This window comes from Brassica rapa, chromosome A01 (genome assembly GCF_000309985.2).
Source record: "Brassica rapa cultivar Chiifu-401-42 chromosome A01, CAAS_Brap_v3.01, whole genome shotgun sequence".
NCBI lineage: Eukaryota > Viridiplantae > Streptophyta > Magnoliopsida > Brassicales > Brassicaceae > Brassica > Brassica rapa.
The window spans coordinates 6,442,710-6,470,439 of NC_024795.2; the positions used below are offsets into that span (position 1 = coordinate 6,442,710).

Sequence of the window (27,730 nt, forward strand, 5' to 3'; positions counted from 1 at the left end):
GTCTCTCTCTCTTCCGCGCCGCCTCTTCTCTTTCTCTCTTCGCCGCGGCTCTTCTCTCTCTCTCTCCTCGCCGCGCCTCTTCTCTCTCTCTCGGACGACTCTCTCTCTCCTCGCCGTGAGCAACCGCGAGTGGTGGTGGTGGTCGTGTGGTGTCCGTATTCTCAACTCTCACTTCTCTCGCCTCTCATCTCAGATCCAGAACTAGATCTAGGCTAAGGTGAGGTGTTCTACCCAGATCTCTTTCATGTTCTTCTATATTGTTGAATGTGGATCTAGGATTGAGTAGATCCTGGTTGTTGTTAGGTTGATAGATCATGTTGCATTAGAACTCTCGTACTGATTTAGGATTCTAAATAGACCGGTGTGATGATGACTGATTGATTGTTTGATTGGTTGAAGATCTGTGGTTGTGATTGAGAGCTAGGATGATTAGAAAAGAAATGAACGTAGGATATCAAGAGAACTGTTAACCGGTCTGGTTAGATGAATGATAGGATATCCATGACTGATTGTTAAATGGATTGAGTGTGACACCGAGAACGGGTGGCGTCTAAAAAGGAAAGTAAGAAAGAGTCTAAGGGTTAAGGAAAAGGAAATAAAAGAAAAAGGTAATGACGAATGATTGGAATACGAACCACCGAGGGACTGGTGGGGAGTATGGGAAATGAATAGAAATGGAATACGAACCACCGAGGGACTGGTGGGGAGTATGGGAAAACGCGGCGGCCGTAGCGTTCAAAAACAGCAGGTTAAGAATAGAGGCGCCGGTAAGATTGAGTCACGCCGAGTCTTGGCGGGAAGGGGCCGTAATACACTGCAAAGGGTATAGACTACATCCAAGGGAACCGGATGCCAAGTGTACCAGGGCAGGCGGCTCCACAGGAACACAGCAAGAAAAGGGGAGGGTTGGTCCGCTTGAGCTGTGTAGGTCCTAGAGTTCTAGGATGATGGGAGTCTTTAATTATAAAAAACCGAATTATGTGAATTGAGTGATGACTGAGTTCATTGCAATGCTTGATTTCGTGAAATGGAACTATAATAGCTAATTAAGGAATGGGTGTAGTGACTAGTCGGTTCTCGTTTCGCATTGAGCAGTATAAGAGCTCATGGGGGAGACTGGTCTAGAATCACTTCACTGAGTATTCATACTCACCCCTCTTTTTCCCTCTCTCTTTTGCAGAACTATAAGTAGAAATGTCAGCGGTAAGAAAGGAAATGCATCTGAAACTCATGGGACCAGAAACGGGACACACGGAGATGTCGGGAAAGTAGACATGTGTGTCCTAAACCCCGCGCCCAGGAACCCCGGTTGGAAATGGGAAAGGGGCGGGTGTTTCAATTGGTATCAGAGCCAGGTTAAGGTCCCTTAATATTAACTTAAGGGATCAGTATTTCCCACCATTGCCCATTTCCCTTATGGTTCTGTTAGTCCGTCATAGCTAATGTTGAAGGAGAATTCGATCAGCTCAGAGTTTCCGGCCGAGATCAGGTTACCAAAAAGTCTTCGTACTGCGGTGTAGTGGAGTTTCAGGTGTTCAGGAATGGGTAACAAGGAGTTGTAAGGCAAGTATACAGAGGGATTAGTCGCCTAGCACGTCAAGTTAAAAGGGAAATGGAAAGCCGGACATATGAGCTGGAGGGAAGCGTCTCGCGGGCGACATCGCCCCACACCGGGCCGGGGAGGCCGGGGAAGGAGAGACGGACGCAAGGCCGAGGCGTGCGCAGCTTCACGGAGGAATTAAGCCCTGCAAAGAAATGGACTTCTGGCATTCCGATATAACAGTCAAACTCGTTCCATATAAAAAAAAAAAAAGAAATATGGGCGCGGGTCCCACCACCAGGGTGTGGGCCCGCCGACGAGGAAGGAGCAAACCGGGGCGGCCAAGGGACGGACGGACGAGACAGTGGGAGAAAACCAATTTCAGATTGTGGGGACTAGGCTGAGGATCATCTTGGGGTAAAAAGGATGATGGAGGATCATCTTGGGGTAAAAAGGATGATGGAGGATCATCTTGGGGTAAAAAGGATGATGGAGGGTCATCATGGAGCAAAACGCGAAATACTGATAAGGAAATTGGATCTTCACAGGGTAAAAAGGCTGACGGTAATAAGGATCACCTTGGGGCAAGAAGGGATGATAAGAACCACTCCGGGGATACTATTCATGGAATGTTAAAGCTGCACTAGTTTGAGAATGATTGAAAACTGCCATCTATGCATGACTACTATTACGTTCTGATCAGATCTTTGTCTTTACGCTGCAGGATGTCTTCACCAGTGCACCACGAGCTCGGAGAAAGACGCATGCGCTATGGCCCAAAGGGGACCAGGGCGTACGCCCGCAAGCCCTACCGTGACGCTTGGGGTGATAGGGTACCTGCACTCTTCCCAGACGAAGAGGAAATGGTGTTCGCGGAGCCGCCGAACGCCCCCATTCAGGAGACGACCGTGAGGCGTCAGATTTTGATGCCCCATTTCCAGCGGGCAGCCGAGTACAGGCGACTGTACCAGGGTCAGGGGACTTTCCAGTTTGCACCTGAAGTTGACATGACACCGCCCACAAGGGGCCGAGGGCGACCAAGGAAGACGGGACCGACCAGGGAAGGTCCGGAACCGATCAGGATGGAAGACAGTGTACCAACGAGGAAACGTGGACGCCCAAGGAAGATTCCGAGCATTGATGCAGCGAGTCTGAGGAGCATAACCGGAATATGTCGGTGTGGAACATTGACGCAGGCCAGGCAAGGACCGCGCTCAGTCCGGGAGTACACAGAGGAATTCTTGGAGTCAGCCAAAAGATGCAAGCCCAAGACAGCGGAGGATTGGTGCCGGTGGTATAAGGCAGGACTCCGCGAGGAGATTCGGGGCAAGCTGATTGGTGTGTTGGAACCATGGGAATTCGCCTTGGCGAACCGGATGGCCGGTCAGGCAATGGAGGCTGAACGGACACTTACTCGTCGGGTCGTCGCTATCTCGAGCTCTGAGGAGGACGTAGAGGTGGAAGAGGATCCATCGGAGGACTCAGAGTGGGAAGAGAAGCCGGCGTCGTCGACAGGGAGTGGCCGTGTGGCTGGTCCTAAGCCGGAAGGGGAGCAGAAGTCTCCAGTTCGAAGTGGCTAGCTGTGATTCCAGAGTCAGCTAGTAGGAGTAGGACATGGTTTTTCTTCTTTGGTTTTAGCTTTTCATTTCTTGTTATAAGGGTATTCGCGGATTTTGGCGATACCTTGAGACCTATCTATTTATTGTAGTCCTACTCCATTTCATTTATTCAATTCATTGTTGGTTTTAAATGATCTTGAGCAAGTAGGATATCTTTTTGTGCTTCCCTTGTTTGTGTTTGAAAAATTCCCCTTGGGTTTTGGAATGTTAAGGTTTAAAGCCTGAAGATTGGAATTCGGGGCGAATTCCGATTAATAGGGGGAGAATTGTAACACCCCAAAACCCAAAACCCAAAAAGTTTTGGGTAAAGGCCCGCTCTGCGGCCCATTAGGATTAAAACCCCTAGGGTTTCCATGCCTCCCTTATAAAAGCAAGCTCCCACCCTTCTAGTCTCTCATCAGAAACTTAGAAGCGAAGCCCTGCAGAGAACTCCCGGAGATCAGAAGCCCTAGCCGTCGTCTCTCTCTCTTCCGCGCCGCCTCTTCTCTTTCTCTCTTTGCCGCGGCTCTTCTCTCTCTCTCTCCTCGCCGTGCCTCTTCTCTCTCTCTCGGACGACTCTCTCTCTCCTCGCCGTGAGCAACCGCGAGTGGTGGTGGTGGTCGTGTGGTGTCCGTATTCTCAACTCTCACTTCTCTCGCCTCTCATCTCAGATCCAGAACTAGATCTAGGCTAAGGTGAGGTGTTCTACCCAGATCTCTTTCATGTTCTTCTATATTGTTGAATGTGGATCTAGGATTGAGTAGATCCTGGTTGTTGTTAGGTTGATAGATCATATTGCATTAGAACTCTCGTACTGATTTAGGATTCTAAATAGACCGGTGTGATGATGACTGATTGATTGTTTGATTGGTTGAAGATCTGTGGTTGTGATTGAGAGCTAGGATGATTAGAAAAGAAATGAACGTAGGATATCAAGAGAACTGTTAACCGGTCTGGTTAGATGAATGATAGGATATCCATGACTGATTGTTAAATGGATTGAGTGTGACACCGAGAACGGGTGGCGTCTAAAAAGGAAAGTAAGAAAGAGTCTAAGGGTTAAGGAAAAGGAAATAAAAGAAAAAGGTAATGACGAATGATTGGAATACGAACCACCGAGGGACTGGTGGGGAGTATGGGAAATGAATAGAAATGGAATACGAACCACCGAGGGACTGGTGGGGAGTATGGGAAAACGCGGCGGCCGTAGCGTTCAAAAACGGCATGTTAAGAATAGAGGCGCCGGTAAGATTGAGTCACGCCGAATCTTGGCGGGAAGGGGCCGTAATACACTGCAAAGGGTATAGACTACATCCAAGGGAACCGGATGCCGAGTGTACCAGGGCAGGCGGCTCCACAGGAACGCAGCAAGAAAAGGGGGGGGGTTGGTCCGCTTGAGCTGTGTAGGTCCTAGAGTTCTAGGATGATGGGAGTCTTTAATTATAAAAAACCGAATTATGTGAATTGAGTGATGACTGAGTTCATTGCAATGCTTGATTTCGTGAAATGGAACTATAATAGCTAATTAAGGAATGGGTGTAGTGACTAGTCGGTTCTCGTTTCGCATTGAGCAGTATAAGAGCTCATGGGGGAGACTGGTCTAGAATCACTTCACTGAGTATTCATACTCACCCCTCTTTTTCCCTCTCTCTTTTGCAGAACTATAAGTGGAAATGTCAGCGGTAAGAAAGGAAATGCATCTGAAACTCATGGGACCAGAAACGGGACACACGGAGATGTCGGAAAAGTAGACATGTGTGTCCTAAACCCCGCGCCCAGGAACCCCGGTTGAAAATGGGAAAGGGGCGGGTGTTTCAAAATTTCTAAAACACTGCCAGAATTCTATTGAGTGAAGCAGGTGACCTATCAGTGAAAACAACAATATCGTGATGTTATTGAAGTTTGTTGAACATGTAAGCTAACAAAAAATCAAGAAACGTATACATAAAGTTTTTTTTTTAAAAGATTTTTTAATCGATTAAATTGGAAGCATGTGAATCACTCTGATTTGTTTACAATCATTTTTTGTTTTCTGGTAAATAAATCTAGACAACCACTTTTATTTTTTATATGATGTATAAATAAATTTAAATAATATTATCATAGATATAATATATTTAATATGAATATTTATTATATGTTGTTTTGTATTCATACGTTTTATGATAATTTATATCTTTTTATAGCAGAAGTTTTAAAGCATTAATAACACAAACCAATCTGGCTAGACACAAGTACTGGTTACTTGCATTATACTTGTAACTTGATCATATTCTCTTCGATTTCGTTATCAAGTATCAAGTCGTTGAGTTTTGCTACTTACAAATACAAAACAATAAGTATCACAAAAAAGTTAACGACTCGCCATAATATTACTTGTTTTACGACTTAGAAAATGATAACTAAACCATTAAAAAAAAACAAAATCCTAAAAATATATATTTTTTTGTAAGAAGTAAACAACACTTTCATATCAAAATATATGTATTTTGTTCATTCTTCTTTTTTGTTTTTTTTGGACAAACATGTATTTTGTTCATTCTTCTTTTTTATATTAGGTGTAAATATTTTATCTGAATTAGCTTTCGTAATTTTACCAAGTCGAGTAGACAAAAAAAACTTTCATAACTTTCTCTGGTTGAATATTATCTACCAAGTAATTCTAAGAAACTTGGAAATATATCCAAATAATTCATAATACTTATAAGTAGTAAGTAATCGAACGAGTTAAGTAACACATTTTTGGACAAGACTCGAAAAAATAAGTACCCATTTTCGACAAATCAAGTACAACTCCAAAAATTTATTACTCGTTTAAGACAGGCAAGGTATCAAATATACATATACATAAAGAAAATAAGTGTTCGCTTGCGTCCACCCCTAACTGACCATGTTAAATTTTTTACGTTTCCAACTTAAAATCATTTGACGGTAAGTGAAGTGATCCAAGTACCTTATACACTATTCAAGTCTCACCATGTGTAATCTACTAATCTTCTCTTTAACAAGTAGAAGTTTAATTTAATTATATATGTTTGATATTAAAAGAAATAAAATACAATTAGACAAAAAAAACTACATAGAAACAAGAACAACCACTCATAGATAAGAATTAGATTAGTTGATTTAGCAAAATTCAAAAATTCTTAATACTATTTTACATTATCCAATCATGCCTTTTACATCATATTTTTTTTATTTATTAATAACCTTTATAACATAACTACATTTTCTTAGTATACAAGTTAATTATTTTTATGTTTACATCCGAATTAAATTTATTTTGATTTTCTTCAATATTCTATGATGCACCATTTTATTTTACACATAGGATTTGCTAATAACTTATCATTTTTAAAAGTATTTCACAAATTGTTTTCGTTTTTTTTTGTTTTTTAATTATAAGTAAATAAATTTATTTAGAAGTAAAAAGAGGCACAACAACACTGAAGCAAGCCGGATCTTGAAATCGCGAAAAGAGGAAGGAAGAAGAAAACAGAGCATGTAAAAAAGCTTCACACTTTCTCGTAAAAATGGCGACTTTTCGCCCTTCTCTCTTCTTCGTCTTCTTCTTCTTCCTCTTTCTAACCTCCGCAACTCCCCTCGCCGTCTCATCCCTAGTGAACCCCAACCCCTTCAAACCCCCTCGGATCCCTTACTCCGATCACTGCAACCACATCGTCCCCGAGTCCCCCACCGATCCTTCTCCCTCCGCCGCCTCCAGCCCCGCCTCGCTCGCCTTCGACGTCAGCTTCTTCTCCGGCGGCGACTCCTTCTTCAATCGCAACAACCAGCCGCGAAGCTCCGACGTCAAATCCGCTAGCTTTCGGCCCAAATCGATCCGCAAAACTCTGGGCGACGGTGGAATCTACAGAGTCGAGGCGAGATTGACTTTACAAATCTCCAGAACCTCCGGCGATTTAGGGCAGCGAAAGATGATTCAGGTGACGCAGATCGACGGTCGCAGGATCCCGGTGAGCTTTATGGGTGGACAAAGTTTCGAACTTTACGGGTTTTGGTCGGAACGTACAGGACGAGTCTGTTTGGTCGGATCAGCTCAGGTTTTGTCTCCGTTTGGGACTTATAAGCCCTTTGATGCTCGTCTAATGCTTACTTACTCCAATGAGTCTAACATCTACGGGAGTTTAGTGAAGGGAGTGTTGGAGAGCGTGAGTAACCAGAGTGATTTTAAAACGGTATCGATTCTTGGCGCTAGGAACACTCCTTTGAACTATGAGTACAAGTTGTTAGAGCAGTCGAATGCTGAGTGTGGGAGGAACAGCGAGGAGAGTTTGTCTGTGGAGAGTGTTTTAGGAGGTTTGTGTAAGGTGTTTGAAGGTAGAAGTCATGTTTACAGAACTACTGATTGTGGGATTGACCGTAGTTGCAGTAGTGGTGTAGAGTACATGTCTCTCTTGTCGTTGCTGTGTGATGGCGAGAAGATGAAGGTGGTTTTGTCGTTTAGTAACACTAGCGGTGTCAGCAGGTTGTTTTCTTTTGATCCGAGGACTGCTTTGGTTGCGGAGGGAGCTTGGGATGTGGAGAAGGATAGGTTCTGTGGCGTTGCGTGCAGGATCTTGAATTTTACGGATTCTTTGAGTAATGCTAAGGTTGGTGACTGTTCACTGAGGTTGAGTTTGAGGTTTCCAGCTTCCTTGTCGATTAAAAGCATGGCTCCTGTAGTTGGGGAGCTTTGGAGTGGCAAAACAGGTAGGATCGAGTTCTCAAGCCTAAATGATCCGTTGTGGCGGTTCTCTGGTCTGAGGTATGAGTATACAGAAGGCGAGAGAGTGAGTAAGTTATGCAAGAGCCGGTCCAAAACCAAAGGAAAGCATTACCCTGATGCTCAAACTTCAGACATGAGATTCGTCATGTCAGTGAAATATCCTGGAGGAGTGAGATCTGCTCGCGCAAGCCCTTACTTCGTTGGAGATAGACTGTATCGTGAACTCTTGGTTCGTGGGCAAGGAGCTGGGGTACCTGGAATCCCTATGAATGTTAACAGTGTCACCAAAAGCTTCACAAACATCACTTACAGGATCCGTTTCTTGAATCCTGTGTCTGAATCACGTGGAGATATCTTTGCAGAGGGAACGTATGATAGGGACACAGGCGAGTTATGTATGGTAGGATGTCAATCAGTTAAGCTAAACAGCACAACGACTGTTGACTGCAGTCTTGCAATCAGATTCAAGTTTTCTCCTATTGATTCTAGAAGCGATGACCGGTTAAAAGGAACCATCGAAAGCACACGAGAGAAGACGGATCCGCTTTACGTTGGACGCATGGAGGTTGTGTCTAGGTCCATCTACGTTCATCAAGCGAAAGAATCTGTATGGAGAATGGATTTGGAGATTGCTATGGTGTTAATATCCAATACGCTCTCGTGTCTCTTCGTTGGGATGCAGCTTTACCATATGAGTAAACACCAAGAAACACTCCCTTTCATCTCCATCGCAATGGCGACGCTTCTCGTGCTCGGTCACATGATTCCTCTCCTGTTAAACTTCGAAGAGATATTCAAAAGCAGCCGTAACCAGGAGAGCTTGTTCTTCGAGAACGATAGATGGCTTGAAGCCAAGGAGATTGTGGTGAGGATAGTGACGATGATTGCTTTCTTACTCGAGTGCCGTCTTCTCCAGCTAGCTTGGAGTGCTAGAAGAAACACAGAGAATCATCATCATCACCGTGAGAGCGTGTGGAAAGCAGAGAAGATGGTGTGTTACGTGTGTTTGCCTCTCTACATCACTGGTGGATTGATAGCTTGGCTAGTGAACCGTAACAGAACTCCTAAAAGAGTTGTGTACATAGGGAAGCCACGCGCTGCTCGGAACCTCTTGTACCGTCCTGTGACGTTGAAACGCTCTTTCCAACGTCCTTCTCTGTGGAAAGATCTAAAGTCTTATGGAGGTTTGATGCTTGATGCGTTCCTTCTTCCTCAGATACTCTTCAATGGATTCAGCAACTCGGACGCAAAGTCTCTTGCTGCTTCGTTTTACGGTGGACACAGCTTCGTTCGTTTGCTTCCTCATGCTTATGATCTTTATAGAAGTCACAGCTACGGGAAGATACTTGACTGGTCGTTCATTTATGCAAGCCACAAAGTGGACTACTACTCCACTGCGTGGGATGTCATTATTCTCTGCATCGGTTTCGTTTTCGCTGTTGTGGTTTTCTTGCAGCAGAGATTTGGTGGTCGTTGTTTCATCCCTAAGAGGTTCGTAGAGGATTTGAGATATGAGAAAGTTGTGGAGTTGCAAGAAACTGGCGAGCTGCACAAGTCCAATGATTCTTGATGATATACAGATACACCACAGTTTTGTCTTTTATTGTTTTTTGTTGGTTGTAGTATATCCAACTTTTTCTTTTGTGTGAAGAGATTGTTACGAGAGTGAATATGAAGTTACAATAAGCATATAACCAAATTCCTGAAGCTAACTTTGCTTATAATATTTTATTTTCTCTTGTAGATCATTTTGTTAATGCTACTAAAATCAAAGTGTTCTTGTATAAGATTCTGGTGCTTATGGTATAAAATTTCAGGTTGTTATATCGTTGAAGCAAAACTCATCTCTTGAGCATATCTCACATTCATGAATCCTCTTTGTCCCACAACACATCTACAAATGAAAATGAATAAAAGCCTTAAAGGTCAACATCAACATGTTTTCGATGTTTTTTTTTTGAATGAATGTAAAATTTTATTCAATTAAACTGTACTATACATTTAATGCAAATGTTTTCTTTAGCTATAAAGAATAAAAAAATGTAATATCATGTTTTCAATGTTTATTGCAGGTCTATTCTTTTCTTGTAATTTGATCTTCATCGTCACTAAGCTTCTCTCAGCTGTGGAATTGCATGATCATTGTCGCCAGTGAATTTATGTGCATTCAGAATATTATTTTTTAAAGAACTAATAACTCATTGTATATTTTAGATTTTTGAAAAACTTAATTGATAAATTTGACATAAAAATACAATTTTATATGAATAAAATAAAATAGATATAACAAACAAAAACAGAAAAAACGTGATATTTGGAAACTAATCTACTAGTATAAAAAAAACTGCGCGTCGACTAGGTTCTTTTTCCTCTGTTTTGTTTAGGTTGTAAAAACGCTTTTGTATTCTATGTCTATGTTTTTAATGGGGGATTCGATTAGCAGTTTGCCAGATGAGATTCTTGGCAAAATCCTGTCATTAGTTCCGACAAAAGTGGCTGCTTCCACATCTGTTCTGTCCAGGAGGTGGAGGAATCTGCTGTCTCTTGTAGACAGCCTTAGTTTTGATGAGTCGATAGTTGTCTATCCCAACGAAGAAGAAGCAACAAACGGTTCACACCGTGATAAAGTAAACTTGTATTTTATTTATGAATATGAAAGAAAAATCCAATGTTCAGTAAACACTGATTCAGAGAAATACAATGTTAAGCAACTAGTCAGACTAGCGACTCAATCACTGTTTTTGTATCAAATTGACACAGATATTCAAGTGGTGTGGGACATGTCATAAGCCACATCAGAGGAGAGAGAGGATGTAACAAGAAGTTTGTTACAAAAACGGAGGAACGCTTTCATTTTAAAATTCATTCGAATATTGTGAACATTTTCTCTCCTTTTCTTTTCTACTTTTCTGGAAAATTAGTGATTGAGTCGCTAGTCTGACTAGTTGCTTAACATTATATTTATCTGAATCGGTGTTTCCTGAACATTAGATTCTTCTTTCATATTCATAAATAAAATACAAGTTTACTCTATCACACCGCTTCTCTGATTTCGTAGACAAGACACTTGCTCTGCTAAACAACTCTCCCGCCATCAAGACATTCTCTCTGTCTCTGTGTTGTGTAGTTAGCACTAAGAGTTACAAAAATGAATCTGCCCGTGTCAACCGTTGGATTCGGACTGCAATGGAAAAAGAGGGTTTACTGGAACTACACTTGTACGCCCCTACCCCCGGGACGAGTGTTAGTATAGAACGTAGGTTACTAAGGAATAACACACTGGTTAAGCTCACAATCTCCGGTCATTATGATATATTGAAGCCCAAACTAAAGCCCAAGTTTATGATCTATTAGAGGCTTTTGTAATCCATGTAACTAGGGTTTCTAGATTCATATATATGTTGTTATGTGCTTTGATGAATGTAACTTTGGCTGCCATTGTAGCAGCCTCTCCTTCACTTAATGAAATATCTATTTAATTTCTTGTGTTCTTGGTTACAAAACTAAAGCTTTTCCTTTTCTCTAGTTTCACAATAAAGCTCAATGAGCTATCTTTCATTTCAATAAAGTTAGAATCTTTCTTAGTTCACAAATGTTATCATGGTATCAAAGAGTTAGTAGGATGGTTTAGTAAGTGTGGAAAGAGTTTTGATTCTTCATTTTACAAAACTTAGTTATGTCAATTCAAAGAGATCTCTTATCTGGTTCTTGTATACTGATATTTGTTAAGGATCAGACGCTTAATGCTGAAACAAGTATTCTACTCTCAACTACTAGTTGATAAGGCCCCTTTGACATAATATGCCTGAAGAGAAAGAGAAGCAGGGATAATATAGGAAATATAATACTTACGTGTTGTGGAAAGGGAACACCAACAACATTTTCAGCAGTCAAATTTCCTTCCATATGGAACAAACTTGGAAGATGGAGATGTTTGGGGCATATAAGGGTTGGTTGTTCACAAGTTCTGGGTAAAAAGCTTCAGGGACAGGTAGGATGGGATTGTTGCTTGGTACATAAACAATATTTCCAATGTCAGGCATAGCAGTAGGAGCTGGTGAAAGACGTTTTGTATGAGACCGACCAAAGTTATTTGCCTCTGGATTCAACTTGAACTCCTGCAAGTATGTGGTAAAACTTCTTAAAATAGAAACTTGTAACTGATTAATAGATAAAGTAAAATGAACCTCAGGCTAATTTGACAGAAAAATACCAACGACTCTGAATGTGTTCTTAAAGAACAAGGAATGGATAACAAATCTTTACGATCTATGTAATTTAACATAAGTGTACTAAGGAATTACCTTAGTCTTTTTGACGGTCTGGATAGGTACTGATTCATTAGGAGATGCATCTAAACCCAAGGTCTGAGGTTTCATCAACGGTTGAAGATGAATTGTCTGTGGAAGAAGGCCTCTGTAAAAAGCCATTTTTTTGGTTTTATCATATACCCATAAGGATTTAATTAAAGAAAGCATTTTAGCGTACAAAATACACACATACACACTCGAATACTTGTATACTTGTTTGTATACACCGCTGTAAAAAATCACTTTATCATACCACAGACCAATTCCCCTAGCGCAAGGCATTTTAACCAACCTACAAAAAGTTCAAGTCTTTGTTTTGTTTTGTTTTGGAATATTAGGAAAAGTGAAAAGTCCAAGTCTTTCTTACCAGCGATCTTGTTCCACATCCTCCTTGCATAAAGCTTGACCACAAGAATCATTCTCTTCAACAGAAGCTTGACCGCAGGAACCATTCTCTTCAACAGAGCTGCAACATGCTTGATTAATTAGGTACTGATTCGTTAGGAGATGCATCTAAACCCAAGGTCTGAGGTTTCATCAACGGTTGAGGATGAATTGTCAGTGGAAGAGGGCCTCTGTAAAAAGTCATTTTTTTGGTTTTATCATATACCCATAAGAATTTAATTAAAGAAAGCATTTTAGCGTACAAAATACACACACACTCGAATACTTGTCGCAACATGCTTGACCAGCGATCTTGTCTTTCTTACCAGCGATCTTGTTCCACATCCTCCTTGCATAAAGCTTGACCACAGGAACCATTCTCTTCAATAGAAGCTTGACCACATGAACCATTCTCTTTAACAGAGCCGCAACATGCTTGATTAACACCCAAGCCATCTCAGTTTTTGTCTCTCTCTCTCTCTCTCTTTTTGTTTTGTTTTGTTCTTCTAGTCTAACAAGAGAGTCTGCGTGTCTATTTATAGTTATTTTAGTTTGAGAGAAAAATATGATGAACAAAGTGCGTGTCTATTTATAGTTATTTTAGTTTGAGAGAAAAATATGATGAACAAAGTTGGGGGTTATTGGTTGGTGTATTTTGATGGATTTGAAAATCCAAACTAAATCTAGTGTTATTAGTTCTATGATTTTAAAATTTTAATTAAAATCAAGTGTTATTCGTTTAATGATTCATAAATTCTAATTCAAATCAAGTGTTATTCGTTTAAATATTTATAAATTCTAATTCAAATCAAGTGTTATTCAATCATACGAATTTACTAATATATTTGATTTCATAATGTATTTGAATGAATTTGCATGAATTTCTTTGTGAAAAATACAAAGGCCCAAATCTGAAGGAAAACCTCCGGATTTGTAAATACTAATCCGAGAAAATTTGAAAATTTGTATATTTTATTTGAATTTATAAATACTATATGGATTTCTAAATCAATAAAAATATATAAACCAATAACACCTTAACGTTTATACTGCGCGTTTCATATTTTTTTTTGCGTTTAAGGAAATTAAATATTTAACAAAAAAAACAAATACAATAAATATCTCTTCGCGATTGTCGGCGCGTGGTGTTCACGCCATTGTTGTACTCTTGAATCTTGAAGCCGCCATAAAAAAAACAAACAGGCTCTGCAGTGGTACAAAAAAGCATTTAGCCATTTTCAAGATTTTTACTTTTACCAAACTATCTCTCAGATCACCTGAATCATCCGATCATGGATTGCTTTTGTTTTCTTGTCGCTTTGCTCACCATTAATTTAAGTTCGTACTCTTTTTGCTAGGCTTTTTTTTTTGAGAAATCAATAACTCCAACTCCTTTCACCAACTCACATTTTTATATGGGAAATATGACTGTATAACCAAGAAAAAAGGATAATTCATGAAGTAGTCAATTTTTCTAATATAACGATACACAATATGTTTTTTCTATAATATTGTTATCTTACCCTTTCATTTAACCGGTAAAACCTGCAAAAAAAATTATAATCTAAATTAATAACTAGTGATTCTAAAAGAAAGATGTGGTATTTAGTTACTCTCACATAGTTAACAAAGCAAATGGTAAAATATAGAAAGGTCAATAGATTCATCTTCTTATTTGAGCGATTAAGACGCCACCGATTACATTTTTGGTGAGTTTGTGGAGAAGAAGACCATTATCGAAGGCTCGGTAGGTGACAAAAGGCGTGAGTAAGACGGCACCATAACGGCAGTAAAACAAAATCACATTGCCTATTATGTAAGTTGTTTTACTACTCTTAAATTTTCTGAATTTTCATTCATTATATGTCGGAATCTGATATTGTAAAGTAAAAAAACCAGAAGTTTGAGATTTTCTGTTGATATACATGGTGCTTGTACTCCATTTGCATGACAATATAGTTAAGTGTGTATATATATGGAAATAGACCTGATGAAGATAGTTATGTCAACCTCTAATACTTTGTTTGTGTGAATTTGTAAATAAAATATACTATATAGAAGTAAATAAAGTAGTATAGATGTCTATTTCCATAATATATAAACTATATTTTGGTGGGTGACTGTGTTGTATATAAATGGAGTAGTACATATGTCTGACCGCATAGTATAGTAATTATTATGTTAATAGTATAGTATATGTTATAGAAGTGGTTTTCAGTTTAAAAATAATGTGTGTTGACATCACCACATAATTAATCATCATAATTTAATATGTGATGTTTTGTGATGTATGAAATTGTTGATGAAATTGTCTCTGTTGATGGTGAAGGATTGTGGTGAATAATAGAGTTTTGAAAACTTGTGTGGCGAGTGACATGACTTGTTCAGTGGCGATCACCTCCATCCATACAATCGAAACTATTGTATTCGTTTCTGCTGCAATTGTCCCTCTTCTCATAATTCTATGACTGTATGTTCTTCTCTTCTATCTAGTGAATCAACAACAAAATTATTTTCTCCGATGCGGTTGCATGTACTATCTTCACTGATGTCGTCAGATATACTTATTTTTTATTGTTGTGAATGATAAACAATATTGAATGTATTTACCTTTCCATATTTTATATTGATGTGTATATGATTTTGTAAAGAGAAATAGTATATTAAACACAAATGGAATAAAATTTATTATGACATCAGATAAAACATAATACAATGTGATGTTGAGTCGAATGGTATTCATATGATGTTTCTTCAATATTACATAATATAATTTAATACTACACAATTTTATATACTTTTTAAATTTTGATATTTGGGTTTAAGTTTTATCTTTGGATTAGGGTTTAGTGATTTAAGTTTAGGGTTTAGTATTTAGAAAGTGAAGGAGTATGGTTTTGGGTCCGCATGAACTTCTTCCTTGCAATCATATATATTTCATAATCTCACCAATAGGTACTATGTTATTTATTTTATTCCATGCTATTTGGGTTTATGATTTATATTTAGGTTTAGAGTTTATATTTGGATTAGGGTTTAGTGATTTAAGTTTAGAGTTTAGTATTTAGAAAGTGAGGGAGTATGGTTTTGGGTCGGGATGAACTTCTTCCTTGCAATCATATATATTTCATAATCTCATCAATAGATACTATGTTATTTATTTTATTCCATGTTATTTGGGTTTATGATTTATATTTAGGTTTAGGGTTTATATTTGGGTAAAGGTTTAGTGATTAGTGTTTAGGGTTTAGTATTTAAAAGGTGGGGAAGTATAGTTATTGTCGACGTTAACTTTTTTATGCAATCATAGACATTTTATAATTTCACCAATATGTACTATGTTATTTATTTTGTTCCATTCTATCTGGGTTTTGGGTTTATATTTGAGTTTATTGTTTATATTTGTTTTTAGGGTTTACTGATTAGATTTTAGGGTTAGTATTTAGGGGTTGGGTGAGATTGAGATAATGTTTAGTATCTAGGAATTGTGGTTGGGATATGTTTAGTATTTAGGGATTATAAGTGGATTTATAATCCTATACTACTTAGGTGATATGGAACAGAACACTCGTCATATGTATGTAAGATATACGTGGATGGTTCCTCTTTTTTTTATTTAACACATTTACGGATTACACCATTTATGGTTTGCTTTGAATACACATTTAAGATTACCTGTGCTAAGTTCCACCACTTGTTTACTTATGCACATTAAAAATATCTTCAGTAAATCTATCTTGTGTACGTGGCTTTCTCTTACTCTTAAAAACGGAAGAGCTGTAACCCACAATTGTAAATTTATTGCAGTAAATACATCATTGCCTCTCCCCAACCGTCCACTCCACCCTCTTTGTTCGTGATTATATTACTAAATTACAAACATGATTTTATTCTACGTTAGTCATGTCGAATGGAAACGTCTCCCATATATTTGTACTTATATTATTCTATCTAAAATATATAGTATGAAACTACATTCTTGTGGCTTTCTCCTACTCTTAAAAACGGAAGAGCTGTAACCCACAATTGTAAATTTATTGCAGTAAATACATCATTGCCTCTCCCCAACCACCCACTCCTCTGTCTTTGTTCGTGATTATATTACCAAATTACAAACATGGTTCTATTCTACGTTAGTCATGTCGAATGGAAACGTCTCCCATATATTTGAACTTATATTATTCTATCTAAAATATATAGTATGTAACTACATTCTTACATTCTCCGTTAAACACCGTTGTTTCTTTCACACTTAAGCCTTTCATCAACTCGTTTCTTTCCATGTTTTCCTTCTTTTGCTTTTGAATATGGTTTATCCACGCGCTTTCTAAGGTGTGTCATTGTTATTAAGGGACACAGAATCACCACGTTGTTTTCTCCATGATTTGAAACCGGTAACTTCTTATGTATAAGGACATAACCGATAGAAAAGAAGGCAAAAAGCGAACAAATGCATTACGTCAAAATCTTGTCCATTCTCTTGACTTTTCTTTGTATGGCTACTCAGCCAATTAGCCCTTTTTATATTTAGTTAAAAGAAAACGAATCCAAAAAGTGGGTAGTAAGAGCAACCGCATTGAAGAATTTTAGGGGATGTTCACACGCAAATCGAAAAAAAACTATTATAATAAACAACAGTGAAGACCTCGTCTCACCACGTTCTTTCCGCATGAACCTGGATCGTTACTGTTTAGCAGGCCCTACGCCACGTGCCGACCCGCTATTGGTCAGTTTTAAAAAAAGAAAAAAAAAAGAATAATAAAAAATTCAAATTATGAACCTCAACCGGGGATTCATTAATGCGCTTGCTCTAAGGGTCACATAATTACATAAAGTAACACCAGCTTTTAAAAACAGCCTCTTGATCCTTAGAAGAATGGTTTGGGAAGTACCAGAAAAACACCTCTGGTCCTTAGGTGAAATCTGAAGTTTACGCTTTCCCCCTGTAAATAATAAAACCATTGGTTTCATCATCATCCTAATAAAAGAAGACACTCCGAACGTAAGAAAATTAGGATACCACTTGCATACTCGCATGGGTGGTACTCCTTCACCTCCAAGAATCCCCTGGTCTAATAACCTAATAATCACAAGGAGTAAGCACCAAGAAACTAACATCATTTTATCTTTCTCATGCACATCAGCTTAGAACTCCTATAAACTTTGAACAGGAATGTAATCTAACTAAGATATATACATTGGGGTTGTTAGGTCATACCTTGCCGACACCAATCCGCATAGTAAGTGGGTTTTGCACGCTTGTAGGTACTGTCAAACAACGTTCCATCTGCAAACCTCGCGGTATAATGAACCTACCCCCACACCAGCACCAAAGTCTCAAACTTTGAACCCAAAAAACTTTTGCAATGCGTAATGTGTCGTAATTAACACGAAAAGTGATGGACTTTGATAAATTCTTAAAACAGAAAGATGGATGTATAAATATGAACCCTAAACGCTCATGCCAAAAACCAAAATCTCTCAAAGTCCTTATTGCAAAGAGAAAAAAATGAATCCATCGATTTTAATCTTAACAGTTTTCGTACTTCCCCTCCTGGTACCAACGGTGATTCCTCACGACTACTCGGATGTGATAACATTTGAGAACTAGATAGAGTTGTGTTTTATTGAAACATAAACTAAGATAGCTCAATGAGCTTTATTGAAATATAAAGAACATAAAGAGAAAGACTTTGGGTTGTCTGCAAGAGATTCAAGAGTTATATTGATGCTTTATAAAGATGAGAAGAGAGGCTGCTAGAAAGCACAGCCAAAGTTGAGTTTTACAAAACCTTAAACTACTATTTATATAAATCTAAATGCTAGAACCCTAGTTACATGGACTTCTATGCTCTTCTCCAATGACATAGTCTTGGGCTTGATGTGGCTTGCTGTGTGGCTTAATATGATATTGGTGCATTTAAGCATATGTTTTTGCCAGCCCTCAGATCACTTTCTCTGATGGTTGCGCTTGATCTTTACCTCTATCGCCAAATCATCCATGCTTGTCCTGTTCTGGAAGAGTTAACCATACGCGACGGGGAAGTTCCAGATGTGTTGTCAATTTGTGGTGGTACGGTCGTGGAACATGCATCAATCAAGCGTCTTGTGATTGTAACGCCTCTTCCTGATGGTACAGACTACAATCTCTCGACATATTATTTCGAAAGCTCTCGCCAAACAGTTCGTTTCCGAGCACCAAGTCTTGTCTGCCTTGACTACTCTAGTTTTGTCTTTAAAGAGTATCAGGTTGATGATTTGGATTCTCTTGTCGAAGCAAGGCTGAGTCTCAAGTTATGGTGGTCAATTAGTCATTTTTTTTTTTTTGTCAAATATGTGAATTTCATTAAGCAAATAATGACACAGAGAGATACATTGTAGTGCATCTAAGTTGCTAATCAAAGCAAGAGTGTCTTAGGGAGCCACAAAAAAAGTAAAAAAGACTCACTAGGACAAGAAAGGTTCAATCACAACACAATGGAAGTGATTAAAGCTTAGCTAAACTAACAGTTCCATGGACAACTTTGAAGTTTGCAGTAGACACAGCGAGAGAGATGATGCCGGAACCTACATCAAAACCGCACAGGCCCGAAGAGAACACAGCCGGAGAACAGTCCGAGGGACCGCGGACCGTCCCGAAGGCGACTCGAACCATAGAATAGGCGAAGCAGGGTTGACCTTGCCCTGGTCCGGCCATCACTAGCGGTAGAGTCCACTCCAGACGCTGCAATCTCAAGAAGATGACAAACCGTTATCCCGGTAATCCAAACCCGACGATGAGAAGCCAGAAGTTGAAGCACAGGTGGGTAACAAGCAGATACAAGCGGAGGTTTTAGCAGCTCGACTCCGGTCCCATCACGCTAGCAGAGCACAAAAGGTACCAGCTTCAGAACATCAAGAGAGGCAGGATACAGAGGCCTTCTTCCTTCTGAAACTTGAAGAGCGAAGGAACATGAGCTCCCATCAGCAGGCGAGAGAGGAGAAGAGACCCATGAAAGAGAGCTGAGATATCGCAAAGTAACGGCACGAAACTCCGAGCTATCCCGACATCCCCCGATAGATCTGGATCCTAACAAGACGCCATGGTAGTTGTCGAGAAAGTGTACCAGAAAGAAGTCCCCAGCGAAGAGTCTCACCATCGCCTTTTTCATCTCAGAACGAGTCACGAGACAGGGAAGTTCTTACCTTTAGCAATCGTAGGAGGAGACAGAGGAAGACAGAGGAGGCAGTGAACTGACCGGAACGGCGAAGGCAGCGACGCTTATCCATTCCGGCGACCCTCCGTGAGAGATCTGACCCAGATCCGCTCAAGTCAAACCCTAGATCTACTTCCAAGACGACGCCTCCTGCTCAGATCTGACTCTCCACGACCTCGCCATCACTCCAGGGAAGCTGAGGACGCCCTCAGACGCCGGTTTGGTTCGCCGGATCCGGCTGCTATCCGACGAAAACCAGAGTAGATGAAGCAAGGAGGAAGTGGAGAAACTGAATCGTGAGAGAGGAGAGACTGGACACAGTAACGATTGGGGTGGCGACCGACGGGTAGAGACCTCCGTCGGCCACCGGAGCTGATGTCAGATACGATTATGATTATTATTAGTCATAATTACGATTATGATTATTATTACGATTATGATGGCTGTTTTTATCTTGGTTATCCACGCCCGCCTATATTCGGTGATGTTACATGTCTAGTTACGGCTATAAGAAACATTACCACCCTTCACTTGTCTCCTGATTCCCTTGAGGTAGGTCAGTCCTTCTTATAATACTATTATTTGTTTGTGGTTGTAATATATTAAAAAATTTATATAATGGATCAGGTATTTCATTTCTGCTGTAAATCCATGCCATGCCTATGTTCAACAACCTTGTTACTTTATCCCATTGAGAGTAACAAGCAAAAAAGTTGGCAAGTGATGCCACTTCTGCTCAAGTCTTGTCCAAATCTACAAACTTTAGTTTTCAAGGTATATAAATATCAGTTTACTTTTTTTTGTTGTTGTTGTTGTTTCCATTGAATAATGTACATGTCTTAAATTGGTCTGTTTTCCAGGGTCTTCTTCACAGAGTAACAAATAGATGTGGAGATGCATGCGCTTGCAACCCGGGTCAGAAAAAGAGGAAGAGGATAAAAAAGATGAAAGAAGTATGTTGTCTCCAGACATGTCGAGTGAAGCTGCTAGAGATTTCAGACTATGGAGGTTATTTTCAAGAGCTGAAACAAATGAGTCATTTCTTGGACAATTTGGAATGTCTTGAAACTCTAAAAGTTGGTGTTAACCCGGACAAGAATAGTGAGTTTGTGCGAGATGATGTAATGGCTCTTCCCAGACTTTCATCAAAGTGCACCATTCAATTCATCTGACCTTTTCTTTCCTTAACCTCTTTTTTTTGTAATGTTGCAAAATTGATAATGATTATTATCACTTTAAATATCATTATTTCATGTTGCTTACAATCTATTAAAAAGGATAATAACTGTTTTCACATGGCCCTTGTGATTCTCAAGAACGAGAACTTTTAAAATGTCAAACAAGAAGTTATTGTCGATGGTCCAAAGGATTTTCTCACCTTGTTGCTCAATTTCCACAATAATAATAATCAAAATACGTAGAGAAATATTATCATATAGCTCCGTAGTTTTAGTTTCAGAAGAAATACTAAATAAACGTTACACGTTCAAATTTGAATTGTCACAAAGATGCGAGCAAAGAGAACAAGAGAGCTCAAATGTTTGCAAACTCAGCGACCAACAAAGCTCCTCACTTTCTGCCTTTAGCATTTTTCAAGCCTTTAGTAAGCATCCGTGGTGCAATCGCCATTGACATAAGCTCTTGGAAGAGCAATTTGCAAGCATATGGAATGTGAACCTGTGGAGATTAGACAATGCCATCAGTTCAAATGAGCATGAACGCCAAAATCGTTTAAACACAATTTGGAAACTTACCTGAACAATATCTGTTTTGTTCTTGCAACCTCTGCATTCGAAAGAATTCTTTTTCAGGTTTGCAATGGCGATGAGCCCACAGGTTTCACACACGTGTACCCTATACGCATCGCTCTGATCAAACAGCCTCTCTTTCAGGAAGTTTGCAGCACCGTGTGCAATCATGCAATCGCGTTCCATTTCTCCAAAACGCAGACCACCGTCACGGGATCGTCCTTCAGCCGGCTGTCTTGTTAAGATCTGCACAGGACCTCGTCCACGCGAGTGAATCTTGTCATCAACCATATGCTTCAACCTTTGGTAATAAGTTGGTCCGAGGAATATCATAGCTGTGAGTGGTCTGCCCGTGTGACCGTTGTACATTCGCTCAAATCCACGCATTTGGTAGCCACATTTATGGAGAGCTTTGCTTATATTATCCACCTACACACACCACAATGGTCAGATTTATACTAAGTTACAATTAACCAAGGAGCTAAGGATAAAAGCAAGTTACCGTGACATCTGTAAAAGGAGTCGCGTCTCCTTCTTTTCCCATATGAGCTGCCACTTTTCCCATGATGCACTCAATCAGCTGTCCAATTGTCATCCGAGAGGGAATAGCATGTGGATTCACTATAATGTCAGGGGTAACGCCTTCAATTGTCCAAGGCATGTCCTCCTGTGTGTAGGTCATGCCAACAGTTCCCTTCTGACCGTGTCTACTGCTGAATTTGTCTCCAATTTGAGGGATACGAACAGATCTAACCCTCACTTTCACAAACCTCAAACCATCAGCATTTGTGGTCAACAACACCTACAAGAAGTTCATACGTTATAAGAAAGTTGGAGAACTTTCACAACCCCACCTTTATGTTCAACAAGATATGCTCAGATACATAGTTCAGTCCTGAAACTTTTGAAAATCTCAACAGCAAGGAAATACCAAAGTTACCTGATCGACCATTCCAGTTTCACTATGTCGCAAGCTTATACTATGATCACGTCTGGTGTATCGTGATGATTGTCCTTGAGCCTCATCTTGAGATATGGGAGTGGTTTTCCCAATGATTACATCCTCCCCTGAAACTCTAGTACCCTATATCCAGAAAGAAAAATAAATTGTATGATATGCATTCTAGTACTAATCGCCTAAGCATATCAGACATAGCCAATAAAGGAACAATAAATCTTTCACTTACAGGAGGTGCAAGACCATCATCATCCAGTTTCTCATAAGAACCATGTCGCATACCCTGCAACAGAAACCCAAAGTTTTAAACTCCACTAACAAAAAGCACCACAGACGTGTGAACCGCACGGGTCAAATTATGTCTTACCATCGTAGTTGCCCTGTCTGGGCGTCCAAAGTCTTCTTTGACAAGGGTCCCCATTTTTTTCTCCTCGTCCCTGCCAGCAGAAAGATTGAAGTATAAATAATTGGAAAGGCCAATAGCAAAATCTCCGTAAGTATGGTATACTAACCTGTATGACCGAAAGAACAAGGATCTAAAGAAACCACGGTCTATTGAAGACTGATTCATGATGACAGAATCTTCTTGATTATATCCAGAGTAGCAAGAAATGGCAACAATAGCATTCTACACAAGAAAGAAAAGGAATTTGAGAGAACTGATAGAAGAGTCAAAGGTGAAGTCTGGAAGACTTTTAAGCAAAATAACTCACAATCCCTGCTGGAAGTTGCCTAAAATGAAGATGCTCCATAGCTCGTGTGGTAACCAGAGGCTTTTGAGGGTAATAGAGAACATAGGCTAATGTATCCTGGTTGACAGAACAATCACAATAATAACATTAAAGCACGTAGTGTTAAAACAAGAGATGGCAGGAGAAGACAACAAATTAAGAGCCTATACCATGCGAAATTGGTAGTTGGTGACATATATTCCCATAGCTTGCTTTCCCATAGCAGATTGATATGTATTACGGGGTGACTAATTCATCAAAACGCAGAAGTGGCAGAATAACACGAGATAGTTAGCCTTAAGTTGAATTTACATAACTAAATTGCTTCTCGTAGACAAGTCAATTAAAGAGAGAGATAAACCTGGTTATGGTCGGGAAAAGGTATAATCGAAGCACATACGCCCAATATCAACGAAGGGTGAATCTCACAGTGTGTGTAAGTTTCAGAATATGCCTCGTCGGGACGGAGTCTGGCTTGAACCAGATCCTGAAACAAAATTAGGATTGAGTTTTCTGTACAAATGAGTGCCGCAGAAGAGCATTTCTACACATCTTCAAATCAACCTTCAAACATTTTATTACTCACACTGATAGTCATGGATATCATAGTCGTCTCCTCTTCCTCTGTGTCTATGTATTCTATAAACCCTTTTGCAACTAGATGATGCCAACCATCTTCTTCTGCACTTTCCTGGGTTATAAAAACGAATACGGGTACAGTGAGGTTATATAACAAAAGGTACTTTGAGAACACAAGACTAGAACTTTACCCTTTGTTGCAGAGCATAGATATCTCTCTTCTTTATTAATAGCCTCTGGTTATCCACAATAAACAAGGGACGACTACAACGACCATAGTCAGTGTATATCCGGAGCTCTTTCAGACGAATATCTCTAACAACGCCAACTTCAGTGTTAACATCAACCTGCAAGGGAACGGTAATATATCACTCCTGCAGAAAATTGCAATTTAAATAATTTGGAAACGTGAAAGAAATTGCATGCTTACCCTTCTTCTCAAACGTCTCAACGTTTTCACCAACATGTCAGGATCTCGATGAACTCCAACCCACATTCCATTAACAAAGATTTTTGTGGCTTGGGGTATAACTGATGGAGAGATTTCCTACAGTTAAATTAAGACCTTTAGTAAACCACAGGAAATGAAATTTCAGAGAAAGAGCAAGAAACTGACTGTGAAGTGCTACAAACCTCAAAATTCTCAGTTCCCCATTCTTCCAGAAATTCCAAGATCGGATAAGCAGCTGACCCAACTGTAATATAGACCATGAGCGCCAAGTTTTTCACTAGCCCACAAGCCTGTCAAAAGCAAAGCCACAATAAGCAATGGAACTAAATGGAGTCCACAACATTCTTATTTCTATATATACAACAAGTATACCTGTCCTTCAGGTGTTTCAGCAGGGCACATCATACCCCACTGTGAGTTGTGCAGTTGTCTTGGTTTTGCCAATTTTCCTGGTATATAAGAGTCGATTACCATTCAAGTGGAAAAAGCAGAGCTACAAGCCGATCTAACATGCAAGGATGTGGAAAATAAAGAGAACCATGGCCAAAATGTACCAACTGCACTAAAAGATAAACTGAGATAAAATAGAAGTGCAGGAAAAGAACGAGGCTTTACCTTCACGCCCAATAGGAGAATTGAGACGCCTCAGATGTGACAAAGTGGAAGCATATGTTAACCGATTTAGAACCTGGTGAAAGACTTTTTAGAACCATGTAAATCATGGAAGAGAAGTTATTTGAGCTGAAAAACAGAAGAGAAAGAAATATCCTCACCTGAGAGACTCCAGCCCTTGTGCCAGCAGCGTTTGCCTGGCCCCAGTTCCCAGTAGCAAGAGAATATTTCAGGCCAGAGGTGATTGTTTTAGCCTTAATGGCAAATTGAAGATTGACTTCTTTGCCATTGTCAACGCACTGTTAAAACGACATGAATTAGACTTCCAAACATATAATAACAAACAAAATTCAAGTCCTTGGCCCAAGAAAGAGTGACTATGTAAGAGACCTTCTGTACATAAGATCTCACATCCCTCGTCAGCTTTCTGAAAAGCTGCATTAAAGAAGATGGTAGATCAGTACGAAATCAACGAAAATGATTCTTAAAATTCCATAAATTTTCTCAATAATGCATGATTGTGGGCCGTTAACAAACCATTCTAAATAGCCCTCCAAGTAAAGGACCAGCAAGATCCAGCCTTTTGTTCCCATAATGATCCCGATCATCTTCTGGCCTTCGGCCAAGTGCACAAAGCAGCAGCCGGTGTATGATATACCTAAGGGTTTTTGCACAATATGAGCACCACAATAACGTATGAATCTAAGAGAACACGAGTGAGCTGAATACGTACCCGAAATAGTAAGCTTTCTTCGTCTCACAAAACTCCCCAACTCCTACATGAGGAAGCATTTCTTTCTGAAGGATATCTTTTGCATACCTGCAATGATAATATCGCAATTGCAAACCTCCTATCAACATCTCAATAGTTGACATCTTAGATCATAACACCCACGTTCATTGGTTTAAATGATCACATACTTTATCCTCTTTTCCTTGGTTACACCCATAGGTGCACCACGTTTCCCAATATAGTCGAGAGCAACCTGAATCATTATGAGAGTTATCAACTGATTGCTGGATCAAATTTTCAAGCACCCAACATAAGGAAAGCCAAAAAAAAAAAAGGAAGACACAGCAAGATATTAACCAAATACAGGATCATTTGATACCTGCTGATTTTGAATAACAAATGCTTCTTCTAAAGAAGGCCTGAGCAACTCCATCATCTGGTTATCGGCAAAGTCATAGCAAATGTGTTCCAAAATGTCCTTATCGGCAACAAATCCCAATGCACGAAATACAATGATAATAGGAATTTCTGCTTTGATGTAAGGGAGAGTACACCGAATATACTGTCCAGATGAACCCTGCATCCATTTGCCACAAAGAATGTAACTTATTTAGCATATCTGAAATATATATAGATAAAACACTGAGGAAGGAAATCGAAAAAGCTACGACTATTAGATTTATCTTACCCCTTTTGCACTAGCACGAGCAAGCATGCGAACGAACATTGTGCTTGGAGGCCTATTTTGGTTCTCAGCCATGGAACGGACTTCGCCAACATATGCATACTTATTTGGCTGTCTCTTCTTAAAAACATAAACATGGTTCGTGCTCATCTTCTCCTGAGCAATCAGAACCTTTTCACTGCCATTGATAATGAAGTATCCGCCCTGATCATAAGGACATTCTCCAAGCTCTGTCAGATCTTTCTCCGAGTTCTGAAACAAGGTACAATAACTAGACCGGAGCATGATGGGAACCTAGAAAAGTCAAAGAAGAAGAAAACAATTCTACTGTCAGAACCTTATAGTAGACGCAGCTTATTAAATCTTGCACAAAAACTAAAGTTCAACTGACCTTTCCGATGAAAACTTTGGTAAAATCCTGTGTCTCCGTAACTTCCTCACCATCATGCCCTTTCTTAATAACTCTCTTAGAAACATCGACATACAAAGGAGCTGAGTACGTGAGGTTCCTCAACCTTGCAGCTTTGGGAAACAAGGTGGCAGTCTCTCCATCAGATTCCGTCATCATGGGTTTACTCAGATAAATCTGTCCAAAACTAATCTTGTAGATTGTCTGCATAAAAAAAAAGAAAGTTCCATCAGAGGTAGAGCAAAAAACATAACCAACACACATTGTCCCAGTGCCAAAATTGATCTCAGCTTCACCCCATCATCCAAAGCCACTCAAAAATGCTAGCTTTACCAAACGAAGAGCTCAAAACATAGAATACAATAGTGATCTCGCGAACATCAATGAGATCAGCTACTCGTGACGGGCAAACACTAATAGCAACAAACTGTAACTAAAAACTAAAACAGCATAACAGATATTCTTAGTGATAAACCAAATTTGAGCTTCAAGCAATACTCAAAACGAATAGCTCAAGCATTTGAATACAACGAATAATCGCACATCAATGATATCAGCTCCTGTAGAAGGCAAACCCTAATTTCAATTTCCCGTATAAACCCTAGAAATCAAAAAACCCGAGGAAGAACCACAGCTAAAGCACCTCGGCGAAATCAGATTGGTGGCCAGGATTGTGCTGAGATTCAGGTCGGATCTCGATATCAGCGGACTCGTCGACGATTTCTTGCATAGTGTTCTGGATAAACTCATCGAAGGAATCGAGCTGCTGGCGAACGAGACCTTTCTCTTCGAAATAGGCAGAGATAACCGCCCAGGCGTCCTCCTGGGTGATCTCCTCGTCGTCATCTTCTTCGATGTAAGTCGGTTCTTGTTCGTATTCGTTATTATAATCCATTCTCAACGCAGAGAATGAACGAGAGACGGCGAGCTTCGAGTGTTTTTACTTTTAGAAAGGTCTCCGAGAGAGAGTGTGTGAGAGTCGGTTTGCTTATTTGTGGAAATAACCGGTTCGATTCGACAACCGGTTTCAGGCGATTTGATGGAAACCGACCGGTTTGATTAAAAGAGAG

General features: G+C 39.7%; 3 protein-coding genes across 3 annotated transcripts; 2 read left to right on the forward strand and 1 right to left on the reverse strand.

Moving 5' to 3' along the window:
- Positions 1-6,136: 6,136 nt before the first annotated feature.
- Positions 6,137-9,688, forward strand: LOC103859300. Its single transcript, XM_009136813.3, has one exon. The coding sequence runs from the start codon at positions 6,672-6,674 to the stop codon at positions 9,432-9,434; it is 2,763 nt and encodes a 920-aa protein (XP_009135061.1). The 5' UTR covers positions 6,137-6,671; the 3' UTR covers positions 9,435-9,688.
- Positions 9,689-17,777: 8,089 nt separating this feature from the next.
- LOC108869068 (F-box/LRR-repeat protein At1g48400) lies at positions 17,778-21,434 on the forward strand. Its single transcript, XM_033281574.1, has one exon. It carries the CDS (start codon positions 20,699-20,701, stop codon positions 20,924-20,926), a length of 228 nt encoding a protein of 75 aa, XP_033137465.1. The 5' UTR covers positions 17,778-20,698; the 3' UTR covers positions 20,927-21,434.
- LOC103859322 (DNA-directed RNA polymerase II subunit 2) lies at positions 21,129-27,555 on the reverse strand. The gene is made up of 25 exons (XM_009136835.3): positions 27,304-27,555; positions 26,643-26,864; positions 26,255-26,545; positions 25,946-26,143; positions 25,755-25,819; positions 25,567-25,653; positions 25,371-25,491; positions 25,224-25,268; positions 24,995-25,132; positions 24,837-24,909; positions 24,594-24,670; positions 24,404-24,511; positions 24,201-24,317; positions 23,962-24,117; positions 23,778-23,882; positions 23,553-23,678; positions 23,362-23,439; positions 23,174-23,269; positions 22,973-23,088; positions 22,828-22,897; positions 22,690-22,743; positions 22,443-22,586; positions 22,005-22,304; positions 21,509-21,931; positions 21,129-21,431 (listed from the first exon to the last, which is right to left on the reverse strand). The coding sequence occupies exons 1-25, from the start codon at positions 27,553-27,555 to the stop codon at positions 21,324-21,326; spliced, it is 3,570 nt and encodes a 1,189-aa protein (XP_009135083.2). The 3' UTR covers positions 21,129-21,323.
- Positions 27,556-27,730: the final 175 nt, after the last annotated feature.

Coding starts and splice junctions, on each gene's coding strand:
- LOC103859300 (XM_009136813.3), top strand. CDS start 6,672: ATGGCGACTTTTCGCCCTTCTCTCTTCTTCGTCTTCTTCTTCTTCCTC.
- LOC108869068 (XM_033281574.1), top strand. CDS start 20,699: ATGAAAGAAGTATGTTGTCTCCAGACATGTCGAGTGAAGCTGCTAGAG.
- LOC103859322 (XM_009136835.3), bottom strand. CDS start 27,555: ATGGATTATAATAACGAATACGAACAAGAACCGACTTACATCGAAGAA. Junction 26,865..27,303: donor ACCAATCTGATTTCGCCGAG/GTGCTTTAGCTG, acceptor TTTTTTATGCAG/ACAATCTACAAGATTAGTTT. Junction 23,679..23,777: donor TGATATCCATGACTATCAGT/GTGAGTAATAAA, acceptor ATTTTGTTTCAG/GATCTGGTTCAAGCCAGACT.